General features: G+C 31.2%; 1 protein-coding gene across 1 annotated transcript; it reads left to right on the top strand.

The window, feature by feature from the left end:
- Window positions 1-10019: 10019 nt before the first annotated feature.
- On the top strand, window positions 10020-17558 carry LOC134701044 (plexin-A3-like). Its single transcript, XM_063562186.1, has 6 exons — window positions 10020-10044; window positions 12983-13044; window positions 14431-14573; window positions 15273-15378; window positions 16312-16457; window positions 17513-17558. Exons 1-6 carry the CDS (start codon window positions 10020-10022, stop codon window positions 17556-17558), a joined length of 528 nt encoding a protein of 175 aa, XP_063418256.1.
- The last annotated feature ends 303 nt before the right edge of the window (window positions 17559-17861 follow it).

The following is a 17861-nucleotide window of genomic DNA, read 5'->3' as shown; positions in this document are numbered from 1 at the left end:
AGACCTGGCAAATTTCAGTCTTTTCAATGGATGTGATGTATGTTTAAAAAAAATCATGGTTTGTTTAGACATTTAATTCAAGTCTTGGTTTAAAATTATTTGCAAGTAAGTTTAAAGTATTTAAAACAAATAATCCATCAACAAAAGAAAGAAAAAAATGAATAGACGACCTATAACGCACAGAATATCATGTATGTGTTCGGGCCGTATGAGTATTTGGACCATACACGTATGGTCCGGAACATATTTTATTTGCGATCACAAAATGCACGAAGTCGTCCATTTCTATGTAAATTGGGTCGATTTTAATATGAATAAGATGAATGCGTTTCTGTTGCTAAGTGTTTACACAAAGTAGTAGCAGTATAGCAGAACAGTTTTACCAATACAATACCGTAAATGCATGCAAATTTCACAAGGTTTAATCCAAATAGCTTTCTTGTTATCCAATAACTTTCAAGTACGAAAAAGACAGGGCAGAAGTATATTTTGTCTATATATGTTATGTATTTGCACAACTTTTGAAAGTGGATTATGCATTCGTTCTAAAATAAATTTTTAGACCAGATAAAAAAGTTTTAAAGATGACATAATTCGACAATCGCAATTGTTAAATAGCTTTGACGTCCGAAAAAGATAATCAATAAACACATGCATTGCAATTTTTTAAGCCAGTAAGTCATTCTTTTTTCAAAACACAAATTCCTGATTAGTATTTCGAATTATTTTATTTAGGCGTTGAGAATCTTTGATGACCCCACAGTTTAAATGTCTATACTAAGGACGTCGTGAGCAATGGGCGTTATAGACGACCGTTCACCTAATCTGTCCCAGTCAATGGGATATCAAAGTGCGCCAATCAATGTCAACAACCACACTGTTATAAATTCGATTCTAGTTTTAGTTAATCGTGAGGAATCTTTATTTTTTTCATTTTAGAAAACACTACACTTGGAGGTTATCACACCATTTATGCATCAAACACAAGCGACTTTTCGGAATATAAAACTGTCATATACAGGAACGAGTCCTTGGCTAATGAGATAAAAATCAGTGCAGTTTTTAGATACTTGACTTATATATCTCCAAATCAAAGCATACATTATTCACTTAACATTTGTGAAATCGGGATTGTAGGTGAGTATGTAGAAGAGAAAATATGAATATATAGGTTGGAAAATGTATGAATCGACAAATCGGAATAAAAAAAAAAAATTATAAATGTAATAGAGCGACAATGTCATCCTGGAAAAAAAATCCTTTTTACTACAAACTTTTCGTAGTACATATAAAGTGCATCTCTTTCTAACACAAACGAAGCAAACATGTTTTGATAAATTTTAACATGCGTTTGCAAAGTTTACATTAACATTGACAAACTATGCATTCGCTAAAAATGTTTGTCATTTATCGTTTGTTAGTTACATTTGTTTCTAACTTCAGCCTGATTAAACGATGTATTTTTTTCAACTTTTGTAATAAGTCTGTTTACCAACAACATGTGCATGCATTATTGAAAGTACAAACGGTGTCAGTAAACACTGATTAGACAATGTATTTGTTTCTACTTGTTAAGCAAACGGCACACAACGTTTACAAAATTTTGGTTAGAAAAAATGCTTTCTAACCTAAGTTTTGTAAATAAAAATGATACAAAATACTTATATATTTAAAAATGTTAAACACACATTTAGCAAAAAAATGAACACAAAACGGTAAATGTTTTCTAATAATTATGATTGGCTTGGTATAGAAAGATATTTTAAATAAAAGTGAACTCAAAATTGTTACAATGTTCTTATATAAAAAAAGTATTTTGATAATGCTGGTTTAAAGGAACAGTACTAAAGTTTTGGCGAAGGAACACCTATACATCACATAATTTCAGGTTGCCCTCCTACACGTTATGGTGCCTTTTGTGAAAAACTGTGCCCATCTAACTGCAGCGGCCCATGTGACCTAGAAACAGGAAACTGCATATTTGGATGTTCCATCGGGTGGAAAGGTGATACATGTAACATTGGTATGTAAAATGTGTCATTGTCCATTATGCAGACTTGTAAATGTATATTCATATTGTAGTTTTTACATGTCTTCAAATTAACTATACTTCATAATACTCATAAATTGATACAATAAAAAACGCAAACAGAAAAGACTGAAAAAAACATTGATTATCAGGTCAAGATCTATCTACCCTGAAGTTTTCAGACAAATCGGACAATCCGTTGTTGGGGTGCTGCCCCTGAATTGGTAATTATAAGGACATTTAGTTTTGGTTGTTATCTTGAATATTATTAAAGATACAGATAAACTTTAAACAGCAATTATGACCAGCAAAGTAATATCTACAAATAAGTTAACATGATAAAAGGGCCAATTGACCCCTTAAGGAGTTGTTGTCCTTGACTGGGTTGCACAAACGTCTATTAAGATAATATAAATAATAATAATAATTTATTTTATTAAAGTGTCACATACTTGTCTACAGATTTTTATACATATTATATAATATACATTGAACAATAATAAAATAAGACAAATACCCAGCCTAGACAGGCTTATGAGACACTATATATACAAATATATATCTATTTAACAAATACAAATTGAAAAACATAGTAAAATGTTAAAAATGTTTAAAATTATCCGGATATTTCTCATCATAAAAAATTGAAATAAGTAATTAAAAAAAAAACCAACATATCTTTAAAAAAAAGAAATGACAAAATTAAGTATGACGTAACAAAAATAAATAAAAAGAATATATTTTAAAGGGGTTAAATAAGCAGATTGCGGAGAATAAAATGAAGTAATCTTCGGTTGTTTTATTAAATACCTCTCAGTAAAATAGTAAATAAATAGAACATGAATGAAATGAATTAAAAAAAACAAAAAATTAAATGTAACTTTGACTATTACGGAAATATACAATCATGAATTAAAAAAAAAAAAAAAAATGAATGTAACTTTGACTTTTTCGGAAATATACAAAAAAGAGTGTAGATTGCTCTGCAGTGCGCGACGTCTTCTTATATTATGCACCAAGATAGATAACTCGTACTGTAATTCAGCATTCTGATTTTAAATAAAAATTGATTCCAATCTGACTTTGTACAAAAAGAATTATCCATGACCATAGCTCTGTGAAACAAATTAAACCTTAAGTCACTGTAAATGTCACAATTAATCAAACAGTGTATCTCATCTTCTAAAGCATTATTACACAATGTACAAATTATTTCTTCTAACGGTATTGGTGGTTTCGTATAACGACCCGTCTTTACAGACAGAGGTAAAGTTCCACATCTAAGTTTACATAAATTACTTCGTAAGTGGCGTGGCATAGCGTTAATAACATAGTGTTCAGGTTGAAGGTCCTTCTTATAACGTCTATATAGTCTCAACTTGTTTCCATTCACATTCAAATTGTCATTCCAAAGGTTTGGTAAACCACAACTGTTCATCTAGTATTCGTAGTTTACTTTTAATCACTTTGAAAATAGTTCTTTGCTAATTCCGGGCTGCATTAAGTGTTCTACAGACATATTGCGAAATAAGTTAATCACATTAAGTTAATAGACTATTAACTCCTAATAGACTATTGAATATCTAATTGACAATTAGTTACTAAAGTGATTTAAAGGCGTTGAACAAATCACTTTTACTAATAGACTATTAAGTGACTATTAACATTTTAATTGTATATTAACTTGTGACAATCTTGAATTTTTGTGATTTTCATCATTTTTTCACACCGTCATCATGATTTTCATAAATTTTTCACAACGTCAACACGGCTCCTGGGATTTTCATCATTTTTCAACGGGTCTTCTTTCAATTGACACCAAAAACACGTCCAATTCCAAGATAGAATCATATTCAAAACAGTGTGGCTGTGGCCATTGATTGACGTCCTTAATTCATCCAATGACTGGGACATATTATGCGAACGTTTGTCTGTAACGACATTGCTCACTACTTACTTATCATAGAATTAAAGCTGTAGGGTCCCCAAAGGTTCTTACATGTAACGCCTTTAATAATGAAATAATCAGAAAAATAAATCAGGAATAACCTTTATGTTTTGATTTATATTATTGATATAAATCATATAACATCGTGTTATTCATGATTACTTTTTTGAATTACTTTATTCAGGTATTGAGAACCTTTGGTAACCCCACAGTTTAAGTGTCTTTAACAAGAACATAGTGAGCAGTGGTTGTTACAGACAAAAGTTCACATAATCTGTCCCAGTCAATGGAATAATTTAGGACGTCAATCAATGGCCACAGCCACACTGTTTTGCATATGATTTTACAAGAAATTGCATGTGTTGTCATTAAAAATGATAGAAAAGTCTAAAAAAACGAGGGGAATTTGGGACTTAATAAGCATTTGTCATAAATTCCTTTATGTAACTAATTTAAATATTATTGTCGACGTCCATAAAAGAAAATGGACAACTGCTGCTATATTTATATCTTCCATTTTGAGAACTGACTCCACTCGAGTCGAGTTTTCACTTCGATTCTGGAAGGTTGTGCACATGCTCATTAACACTGATTTAATAGCTCGAGTCAACTCGAGATGGACGAATCAAAGTAGGCCGTCTGTTCAGCAACATTTAGGTCAAAAGATTTGGGAATTGAAAATATACTATAGTATCTGGCACAACCGTGGTAAAATCAGTAAATGTTTAACCTCCAATGAGAGCAATTTAGATGCTTATTTATTTCAAACAAGATACAAAAAATTGCATGTGTTGTCATTGAAAGGGATTGAAAAGTCGCGAAAAAAATACATGAGGGAAGAAAAAAAAGAATTAGAAATCGGGACAGTCCGGTTATTCCGAAGTCCCACTAGTCCGACAACCCATTGGTACGGCAACTAATTGGTCCGACAACCCAATAGTCCGACGCCCCATTAGTCCGATACTCCAATAGTCTGACCGTTCAAATAATCAAACATGGAATAATTGAACAACTTTTTAAAAAAAAAAATGATTTCAAATGAATAATCCAATCAGTTAAAACTATTCCTCCTGAGAGTCCTCAAAATAATAGAATCATATTCAAAACAGTGTGGCTGTGGCCATTGATTGACGTCCTTAATTCATCCAATGACTGGGACAGATTATGCGAACGTTTTTCTGTAACGACACTGCTCACTACTTACTTATCATAGATATTAAACTGCAGGGTCACCAAAGGTTCTTAACGACTTTAATAATGAAATAATCCGAAAAAGTAATCAGGAATAACCTTTATGTTTTGATTTATATTATTGATATAAATCATATAACATTGTGTTATTCATGATTAATTTTTCGAATTACTTTATTTAGGTATTGAGAACCTTTGGTAACCCCACAGTTTAAGTGTCTTTAACAAGTACATAGTGAGCAGTGATCGTTACAGACAAAAGTTCACATAATCTGTCTCAGTCAATGGAATAATTTAGGACGTCAATCAATGGCCACAGCCACACTGTTTTGCATATGATTCTAAAACTAGTAACTTATTCACAAAGTACTAACAATATTATAATTTTGCGTGATGTCCAGTGGCAAATATAACTGACATGCATGTTCAGGCCGTGAACAATCAGTTAACAATAAATAAAATAGATAGGCCCTGTAATAGTTGCCATCCGACATGAAAAAATGTCAATAACATTTGAGCTGCCACTGTACAATGAAAGTATATACTAATATTGAATAGAGACTCAGACAATTTATCACGGTTGGTTGGTAGATATGTATTAGTGAAAGTAGTCTGATATATTCACCCCCCCCCCCAAAATATAGAATGATTGAGACGCAGAATAGCGAACATTTTGTTTAAACTAAACTCGAATGACAAACATGACGATACACAGCTATGTATCACTCCGAAAGCAGAGAAATAAGAAAGTTAAGGCTCCAGTTAGGCTTTACCACTTAGACAATTGTATATGAGATGATTAGTTCAGTGTACAGAAATATTTTGAAAAGAACATTAGTTAAGTTTGTCTATATACAACAATGTTTATACACTACTCAATTGCAGAGTGAATTATTTGAGGTTAATACGTTTTACTCTAAAGATAGTGGTAAACGAAATAGACTTTTGTAAAGTTTGCCTCGTTATCTGTGATGAATCTGTCAGAATAAGTTTACAACATCCAAAAAAATGCTGGTAAATCGGAATAATTAAAACTGTTACCTTCCTTTGACAGTGTCAATTTCAAAAGAGGGGTTTTGGTTTGCTAGAGTAATTTTCGTGTCGCATATTTGCTTGTGTTGTTCAAAATACAACAGATAAGTTGTGTTTAAAAGATGCAACAAAGAATGAACAAATGAAAATAAGTACATGTCAATGTTTTAAACATAGAAAAAAGTTTGCTGTTTGTAAACAGAGTAAATAAACACTGCTGTTTGTACATGATTGGAAGTTATTTGTTTGTCTAATATCCAGTGGCAAATATGTCATGACTATATTAAATTAAAATACATTCTGACATCACATTTTATTCATTTTTTATCCAAGTTTTAATCTTCATAAAGTCTATTTTGTATTGACAAATTACCACTTATTTTTAATTTTACTATTGATGTATTAAACTTAGACTCGCCAATTTGCAAGTGTATTTAATTATCAATTTACAATTCGATAGCTCTCATTTTTTTTTTTTTTTTTTTTTTTTTTTTTTTTTGTTCGAACTTGAAGTTCGTGCACGGTTTAGATGAATTGAAATGATAATGTGTTTACAGTTAAAAAAATCTTTAAACAGTTTTGACTGCATCCAACACACAAGGGAGCAACCATTTAACTTAAGAAAAGGAGGGTATGTTTTTTTTCTGAGTCAGATTGGGTTTTTTTACGCTATCAATCATTTTTAACACTGTAAGGTATGGGGGATCTGCATTCAACATTTTTTTTTGTCATCTGCTTGACCAGAATATTTTTTACCATCAAATCTGAGATCGGAATAGTTTTTTAGAGAAAAAAAAAACATTATACCCTTGAAGTTAAATGGTCGTTCTATAATCATGTGAACATTATTCTTTATGAAGAGAGACTGCACTGCTGACATTTTTTTTTTTAATAGAATGAGTTCCCATCTTCTTTTACCAAAACTTGCAAGGTTTTCGGTTTCTTTATATGCATATGGTCATGGTACTTCTTTGACAGTAATACCAGATAGGGGGTATGCTATAATCTGTTTCTATTCTTCGAAGGTGTGTCTGGATTTGGGAGGAGAGGTCGTTCATATCTGTTATTTTTTTGCCATTTTCTCTAATCCTTTAAAGTTTTCCCCACTAATTTCTAATCTTTATATTTTAGCACCTAATTATTCTCTATTCTTTTTTATTGGTCCATTTTTAGCTCACCTGGCCTAAAAGGCCAAGTGAGCTTTTCTCGTCACTTGGCGTCCGACGTCCGTCGTCTGTCGTCGTCCGTCGTCTGTCGTCCGGAAATTTTGCTGTTTTGGGTTATTATCTTGAATATTATTATAGATAGAGATAAACTGTAAACAGCAATAATATACAGCAATTTAAGACTCAAAAATAAGTCAAAATGACCTAAACACAATTTTGTCATGAACTGTCGGCTTCCTTTGTTTATCACATATACCAAGGTGAGCGACACAGGCTCTCTAGATCGTAAATCTTACTTAACTTTTACAAAAATCTTCTCCTCTGAAACTACTGGGCCAAATTTTTCCAAACATAGCCAGCATCATTATTAGGCTATCTAGTTTAAAAAATGTGTTTTGTGACCGGGCAAACCAACCAAGATTGCCGCTACAGCTAAACATAGAACATAGGGGTAAAATGGAGTTTTTGGCTTATAACTCAAAAACCAAAGCATTTAGAGCAAATCTGACGAGGGTAAAATTGTTTATCTGGTCAAGATCTATCTGCCCTGAAATTTTAAGATGAATCGGACAACTTGTTAATAGCTTGCTGCCCCTAAATTGGTAATTTTAAGGAAATTTTGCTGTTTTGGGTTATTATCTTGAATATTATTATAGATAGAGATAAACTGTATTCAGCAAAGTAAAACTCAAAAATAAGTCAAAATGACCAAAATGGTCAATTGACCCCCTAAAAAGTTATTGTCCTTAATAATCAATTTTTAACAATTTTCAGAAAATTTGTAAATTTTAACTAACATTTTCCACTGAAACTACACAAGTTCATTATAGATAGAGATAATTGTAAGCAGCAAGAATATTCAGTAAAGTAAGATGTACAAACACATCACAATCACCTAAACACAATTTTATCATGAACTGTCTGCTTCCTTTAATTTGTTTAATTCACATATACCAAGGTGAGCGACACAGGCTCTTTAGAGCCTCTAGTTCTCTATTCTTTATAATCCTCCTCCCCCTACAATTATTCTCTAAGATGTAAATCCACATCCACACCCTCATGAAGCTCTACTCATGAAGTATATTTTCTATTACGGCAGTTATTAACCTTTTTCGGGCTAGTGGGATGTCAGATTAGTGGGGTGTCGGACTAATGAGGTGTCGGAATATCTGGGCGACCCCATACGTCAAATAATGTTTATGTTATTATGAACCCTATTCAATGTGAATATCAGATATTATTTATTTGAAGTTTATGCCCAATATATACCAAAGTGTTGGATAGTTTCGTTTCATCTTTATTACAGTTTTCAGATTCAAAAAAATAATGATAATTATGTATTGGTTATAAAAATTATGGACAATATACACCATGCCCTCTTCAATAAAACACAATCTAAGTTAAATCACTTAAAGTTTGTAATATATCAAAACTATCACGTAATTTCTCTTATGTCCTACGAATTACAATGTATGTTATTGTGCACTATTCTGTTATTTATGTCTCCCGTCTGTAGTAATCATTAAAATGGTAACTTGGCATGCCATACTTGATAGAAATGCGGACGCGAAAGAAAGCACTCTTTATGATTGAAATGCGGAAGTGAAAGGAAGCACTCTTTATCAAAGCGTCTTCAGAGATTTCTTCATTTATATATATAAATACAGCAAACTACGTGTTTTTTAGGGGAAATGTGTATTAATTTTCAATATTGAACTAATCAGACTTTAATTTCATGAAATCTTCTTAACATATGATTTTACTCACAAGATTATGTGTGATGTGTGTCCAAAATAAGACCGGGAAACCCCTGTTATGAAAGGTCTTCACATGCTGAATGATCTCGTCCTGCGCTAACAAATTGTTCATTTGGGAGGAAGGATTTTATACTAATCAATACAGTTCAGTTTGGACAAAGATTTCCAAGGATGCGTCTGAAGTTTTTTTCTTCAGTTTAATGAAATTTGCCGTATTTAAGACGAAACGATTTTTTCCTTAATAGATTCGTAATGAATAGGATTAATCATAGCAAGCACAATTATATCTTCGTTAATTTTATGCTTCAAGAACTTATCAATTTTTATCTGTTCTTTCTTTAAATATTTTAATAATAACAAAAACGATTCTTTTTGTGACGAAATCATACAATGTGGGACATGTCAGCGGCCGTGCGAAGCTTTTTTAGCAGTCTGACAAATTATAAAGTTGAAAAGCCTGTCATAGTATTTTTCCGGCTGATTTTAAGGTACAAGTAATCCAAGCACTTGTATGGCATCCATTTTAAATGTGCAATTAATGAATTTATAGCGCTCCTTCGTTCGATTAAAAATTTACTAGTGAGTTAAAAGACTATTAACGTTAATTAAATTTTGTGCAACATAAATAAGCTTTATTTAGAGTCGGCAAGGTATATAAACGTAGACCAACATAAGCTCTAATGAGCTTTTAACCGACATAAGAGACATTTTTAACAATACAACATTAATTTTATAACAATACAAAATATAATATAATACACATGCAATAAATTTCACAGCACGAAAATAAAGCACTAAAAGCAGAATATAAGCATAAGCTAGGTATTAAAGCTAAAAGCATATAAGTGTAAACTAGGCATAAAAGCTGGCAAAATGCACATAAAAAAAATTGAAAAATGGGGTACATGTATGACCTAGATGGTAAATTTTGCATAATATATTAATTAAAAGTCTGCACAAACTTGTACAGTCCATTCCATGATATTTTTGAACTGACTAAAATAAGCAATTTTTCTAAAATCATGAGGTAGATCATTCCATAAATAAGCACCTGGATATATATTTAAAAGAGTTCCTACCATAGTTTGATGTTCGGACCCTAGGTATATCTACACGTCTATCAGAATGTCTAAAATTATAATTACAATCTTTCAATACAACTTAATCATGTAAGCATGGTGGTCACAATTTATATAAAATTTTAAAACACTCAATAGCCATGTTACGCATACGTCTTATTTTCAGTGATGGAACCTTTGCTCGTAAAAGTAGTTCATCATATGAACTAAGATAGTCTTCATATATAAATCGTAAAGCCCTTTCCTGATTTTTTTCCAATTTGGTGGTGTTATTTTTGTTGCAAAAATGCCATGCCAAAGGACAAAAATTAAAATTAGATAAAATAAATGTGTGGAAAATGGTCAGTTTATTCAATTTAGCACGGTAGCAGCCAATGCGCTTTAAAACATTAAGTTGTTGGGATGCTAAATACGAAAAATATTTTTAGTGTGGTGATTAAAATTAGGTTGATAGTCAAAATCAATATCTAAAAGTTTGACAATCTCATCACAGGATATTCTTGCTGACTGTATATTTAAAAAAAACCCGGAAGTAATAGACTATTAAATGTAAGTGTACTTTTAATAAACTATTAACGTTAATAGAAGTTTGTGCAACCCAGTCCTGTATAGTAAATTTTTAACAAATTTGCGTAAATTGTTTTATTCTTAAAATTTCAATGGCTTAATATAATTTGTGCAACGACACTTCATTACTATGGATATACGTGTATACGAGTGGATGTTGTAAAATCATGTTGACAGATATTCCGAATACAAAATGATTAATATGTTCCTCAATCAAATTAACAGTACTTGCCATTTGGATAAAGACCATTTAGTTCCTTTCTCCCACCTCTTATTTGGGCATCATTCAAGTATATGATTGTTCAATCATTAACACTACCATGATTTATTAAATTCACCAAGTTTATGATACGACTTGCTGAAATGCTGGCTAACATGGAAAAGATGATTCTTATCATATCACTTCTATGGCTTTTTCGAAAGGCTATTTGCATGACTCACTAAAATAACCGCGTCGATACCAAACTTTCCGTAGATTATTGAGTGGCCTGGTGGCTATCATAGGGGTTCGGGAAATATTTTATATGATTTGGGATTTGTTAAAACTGAAATCCAATGCTCATGAGTGACACTGAAACGTTTTATTAGTGATGGGTGGTATGTTGGAACACATGTAGTCCTTTAATATTACTTTTATCTTTGTATTTTCGCTTCTTGATCCTTGGAATATCCTCCGCTTTCTGAATTTTTTTTTATAGGCTTGACTGTGGTTATAAACGCATGGTTTCGCGTGTTTTTGTTTTTTGTATTTTGTTTTTGCGATCAATTGATTCGGTTAGAACGTTGGTAAATTTGTGAATTCCGTTTTTAAAATACGATGAGATAAAGAGCATGTCAAACTTGGTATAAACTATGATTACAAGCGCTTGGCAAATCCCTTTTCCCACAGGTACTGTTTCAATTTGAATGCACGCAACTCCTCAATGAGAAAATAAGTTGATGTTGGTATACAAAAATGTTGGAAGAGATGACAACTTTGACATCTTTTGTCCAATTTTAAGATACAAAACAAACCTTTTGCAGACTAAACGAAAAAGTATAAAATCAATTGCAAGTTCTGGTCAATTAAGACACTTTAAGTACATATTAGTCAAGAACAAGTACTCTGTCGTAGTGACGTGAAGTCAATTCTGTGTTAAATAAAGAAAAAACGTAAACATATCCAGAACCTGCTGTTTTACAATTTAAATAATGAAAATGTTATAAACCGATGCGAAAAATGATAAGCATGGTTAGAATCAATAGATTTGGAAAGATCAAGGCCACATGTACTTTTTCTGTGTTAAAATTGATATATCATAAAAAGATTCAACCTTGACGCAATTTTGTAAAGGCTGTTGTTGATCTAAAAAGCTAAGCGTGTCTTTTTTACATCCTTTTCTGTATATGCTTGTTATCGTTTTTGTTGCATTCTTCTTATTATATCTCCGAAAATTCCTTCTACGTTTTCACGTTTGAATTTGGGAAATATATGATGTTTGACCTTTCAACACAATTTCGCCATAATATGAAATATTCCTGCAATATGCAAAAGAGATGGGCACTCTTACTGTTCATTGAAGTTTAATAAAATGAACTCTGATTGCAGTACTAAATATCTTGTGTCATACAAATACAAGATTTCATCAGTTTGTTTCAGCACTAAATTGTTTTAAAAAGAATTTAGTTAATAGACGATATGTAATGATCGTCCATCTGCTTTCTTTTTGAATTTGTGTGTATCCTTTAAATGCCAACCATACGATATACTGTACACAAAGATTTAAGACAAAAGAGACGATATTTCTTTCTCTGGGGTAAATTTTCATTCCTTTTAGGACGACTATGTTTCTTGAACCGTCTTGCGATATATGTTTATCACTACTCGTGTTCGTTGTGACGTTGTGGATTTCAATCAGCGTAAGATATATACTGCTATTACTATAAGACTTATTTTGAGGCCATTTCCTGTAGGTCATGGCTCAGTGTTTTGAATCAATAAGCGATTTCGATGATAGGTTTTCTGCTTCAGCCATTTTGATAGGAAATATTTTCAATCAGCTTTATACGATGATTTATCAATCGCTTGATATATGATATTCATCCTTGGCTATATCAATCTCATAAAAAGACAATAATTGGATAGTATTAGTTTACATGATTATATAAACAATTGCGTTTTCTTGCATGTCGTATGAGATAAGGTTTTAGTGCTTTTTATTTTTGTGTTTCAGATGCTGATTGTTCACTCGACTCAGATACTCAACTCGTGACGTGTATTCCACAAATTAATAAGGTATTACATTCTCACAAAAGACAAATATTAATTTGTTTCGAAAAAGGGCTTTGTTAAAGTGTATTGACATCAAGAAACAGAATATCATTAGTTATTAAAGTGTTGTACTCTAAAATAGACATCATCTTATTTCTTTTATATGTCTAAACTTCATATTTTTGATTTCATCTCTGGAAAACCAGTTTTCTATTGTTAGAGGTTACATTTACCATTAATAGTTTAATAACCACTACTTTTATCCAAATTAAGACATAAATTGATAAATTATTTCTATCTTTCTATACTAATTATGTACATATTGTAAAATGACTTGACTTGAACTAAAAAAAGGAAAATCACCACTCAACCTCATCTCCCTTTTAAAGACTAGAAATACAGAAATATTTGTTTATGAGAGAAATGAAACATCTCTACCTCTATATTTTAATGAACCTTAAACACTTTACTTTTTCGCGTCGTCATATTATGTTCTACTTTTAATCAAATTGTGTGTTCTCAAAAGAATTATTTCGGATTAAAGTTACTCTTGAACGTTAACCAATAAAAGTTTGGATTGTATTGTAGTTTAGTTATACGGAGCAGTAGGTAATAAATGTTTAACAAATGTTTTATGTCGCGTATTTAAACAAAACAACTTCGGCTTTGTGTTACATTTGTTGTGATTACACAATATCCATAGTTCTAATTGCGAATCTAACACGTAGTAAAAATTGAAGCAATTTTGGAAAAAAACTAGTAAGTGTAAATGATGTATCATTGAATAACGAGCATAAGTTAAATGTTAAATCACTACAATTTGTTTATGTTACACAGTGTTTTTTTTAAATGAACAATGAGGAGATTTATACATAAGTATGAAATATAAAACTGCGGATGTTTGAGTAATGAAATGTTTAATGTATTTACATGTAAGGTAAAACATAGCTACACCCATTATGTTATCCTGCAATTTGGTCAATAAATTAAGCGTATCGCATTGATTTATAGATCTGAATGACTTTTCAATTACATAAATGAACAATGACGATTTTTTTCCAACTAATACATTTACCCACAAGACGTAGTTGTATATAAATGTGAACAATATAAACCAAGTACTCTAATTCAATGTATGTTAATTTAAGCTATATAACATGTAGTCTGTATATGTAACAGAGGGCCAAAAAATACCAGAGGGACGGTCAAACTTATGGATTGCCATGGCTACTTACTATTGACTGATCACTGACTACGCCATGGTTTAAACAGAAAAACAAAAACAGATAAATATTAGAACATAATAAACAACACGAATCATGAAAAGGAGAGGTTTTACACTTTTACTCTTTTCGAAAGTGTTTTGGTCTGCAATAAGTTTAAGCTCATATATTTTATTTTTTTCTATAGGTTTCTCCATTAAGTGGACCAGTTGATGGTGGAACATTAGTAACGGTTGTTGGAAAATTTCTTGGAAATGTGAATGACAGTATTTCTGTTGAAATAAGTGGAGTTATGTGTCACAACGTAACAGTTACAATACCCGGAACTAGGTAACACTCGATAAATACTGATAATGAACGATACATGAATTTAAAACACACCTTCTGTACATGCAAAATAGTGAAATACATGCAACATGTGTTTTTGAAAGCTATCCACATATGCAGAGTAGACTAAGATTTGAGTAGGTTATTTGTTTAAACTCGACTGTAAATATTCACAACGTTAAGGCCTAATATAAGTCAACCGACCTGAATCGTATTTCAGAATAAAAAAGTGATGTGAGTTTGAAAATAAAAATGACAGCAAAAAAAGTGCCCGTTTTTTTTTTTTTTTAAATCGAATTATTTTATCCCTAGTCAAAGTTGTAACTTAGTGTGGAAATATTTAAAGAGAACTTCGGCCGATTTAAATTGAATACTCAATATTTTATATGAATTTTAAATAAATTTTATAATAATTTGTAGACGTTAACAAAGCAGTAGGTTTTCAGATATCCATTTTATCTAATTTTGCGAAACGAATGTATAGATTCCAATTATATACACGTAGAACAAATATGTCCGTTTATACACTTAAATTAAATCAAACATGCAGTATAAGCCACTATCAACATTTAAGCACGAAGTGTCAAAATTATATCATTATATACCTAAATCATGTCATCAAATAAGCGTGAATCAATCTTCCAGGATTCAAGAATGATGTATTATGATTCTGACCATACATCTATGTATCTATTCGCACAGATTGACTTGTGTTATCGGCGAAGACAAAAACAAGACAGAAGGGATATTCGTTTCAGTCAATTCAAATAATTTCAGCGACCCAAATACTACATATTTCAGCTTTAAGGTAATTTATAGAATGCATGGTTATAATGTTCACAATCAGCAAAAAAGCTGTAACAGTTTTGTCATTTTTTAAAAGATCTAAAAGATGTATAATAAATTATTTCACTTAAAAAAAACCCCAGCATTTTATAAATTTGATGCATGGTTTTCTGAATCATCGTCTCCAGGAACGTTAAGCTAAAATATTTAAAACCAAGAATGTTCTATACCTGAATACTTGGGAATCTTTACTAGTCAGCAAAAGAAACGATACAAGGAAAGGTATTTTCCAAAAAAATGAAACTAGATACACTGTACCAAGGTAAATAATTGACCTTTTGGTCTAATTTTTACAGCATTATTTTCTAATCAAAACCATTGATTTAAGACAAAAACACGATTTTTGGGGGAATTTTTGTTACTAGTATTTGAAAAATCGTATTTTCACCCAAAATACAAAAAAGGAAATAACTGTTTTTCCTATTTATCATATTTTAGAATAAATTTAAGTCAAATTTGTGTATCGTTTCTTTTGTTGACTAATATTTATCGACAAAAGGTTAAATAGAATATTCAAATCTGTGTAAGGCTAGCTTTGTCTGAAGGAGTTGAAGTCATATTTTCATGATTATGTCGAAATTAATGAAAGGAGATTTTATGAAAGATTTGCTATAAATCTTGTCCGCACATAGGCACTGCACATTTTTCAATATTTTAAAAGACCTTTATATTTGAACATACATAATATACATCCTTGAGATTAAATTTCTTTTAGTACATTCCTTTTCTTCATTTACGATTGATAAATTGTTAATTTAAAAAAAAAGATGAATATTTTCATCAGACAACAGTGTCGTAGAAATGAACATTTACTCTCAAGATGACAAATGTAATAATTAAGCTTTTCTTGTATTTCCGGTTATCTTTGAAAAAAAATTTAAAATGATTTTTTCAGAAACCTAGGATCATTAATGTTAGACCATCAAAAGGCATTGTGTCTGGGGGTACAACTGTAATAATAAGTGGTCAAAATATTGATTTTAAAGGACAGAATCGATACAATATTACGTTTTGTGACGATGAGATTTGTATAGAATGCAGGTAATCCTATCACATGTATCCATCACAATTATATTAATTTTGTATTTCGTATTTATTATATAGCTCTTCACTTGTTTCGGCTTTATATACCCTTAGCACCATAATAGTGTCCAGAAAGGCGCTCTGAACGTAAACAACTCTTTACTTTTTACCTTAACATTAATTGTTTTCTTTGTCAGATTATTTATCACATATTATTTGGAAATTACAACACATCTATAACGATAAGGAGAAAAGATACGATTGCCAATGCCACAAACATCCAAATGGCGTTATTGTAGGCTACACTATATCCTTACACTTACGTCACAAAGACGATATAATTTGCAGGTAAATGATTTCGAGTCATAACTGGCAATCATGTTCTTCTACAATTACTACACCCATAGACTACCCAACTCTAAGCACATAATACTAATAAAAAACCAAACTAAAGTTCAAATTGAATACCCACACGACAGTGCCATGTGCTGATTTTAATTGCACATTATGATACATAATATCATGTCGACAAAATATAGTCAAGTAATACATAATTACTACTGAAATAAAAACATTTCATATAACATCAAATAAATTCACATAAGCAAGATACAAAATTTCAACTGAGAAACAAGTCTATTCGAGTTGGCCCTGTCGTGCTGAATGGCTATATCCCATGAAGCGCGGGAAAACAACTAACGGTCTATGGGAGACAACTAGAAGAAATTAATTTCAATCTAATTCAGTTCCTTCAAACGGTTGAAATTACATTTAAAGTCATGCGGATTCTTATTTGTTTAATTTCAACTAATTGTAGTAGTACAAAATGTATCATATATCGTATTACTCCACTATCAAGTGTGGTTACAAATGATAAATATATGTATATGACAATTTTTTTCCCCCGAAAATAAATGTAACAAACAATTATAAATTTGATTTACCTACAGGTGAACATTTTTAATGCGCGTGCAACACAATATCCATGAATTCATTTTCTATTAATTGACCATGTAATTCATTTTGTAGTGCTTTATTATTTACTGAATCTGATTTATTTATTTTTTATTCAGGGAAACTCATATAGTTTTGAATCAAGTTTTCAGGAATCTTAGGTAGGTATTCATATATTGAAATGAATGTTTGCACTATTCTATACTATACTTATACTATATTGTGTTTGTGCTCTGTTCATATTAGCAACACGACGTGTGCCATATGTTGAGTATGGTGTGTGTTCCTTTCGGAGCACATAAGTTAACTAAGTCTTTTGCGGGTTTCGTGTCGCACTGTCTATAGTTTTCTATGTTGTAATTTTGAAATGAGTTTGTTCGTTTACGTCACGTTCTTTTACAGTACAACACTGGGTCGATGCCACTGCTAGTGGACGTTTCGTCCACGAGGGTATCACCAGCCCAGTAG

This window comes from Mytilus trossulus, unplaced genomic scaffold (genome assembly GCF_036588685.1).
Source record: "Mytilus trossulus isolate FHL-02 unplaced genomic scaffold, PNRI_Mtr1.1.1.hap1 h1tg000211l__unscaffolded, whole genome shotgun sequence".
Lineage (NCBI taxonomy): Eukaryota > Metazoa > Mollusca > Bivalvia > Mytilida > Mytilidae > Mytilus > Mytilus trossulus.
This window is presented reverse-complemented; position numbering and strand designations above follow the sequence as displayed.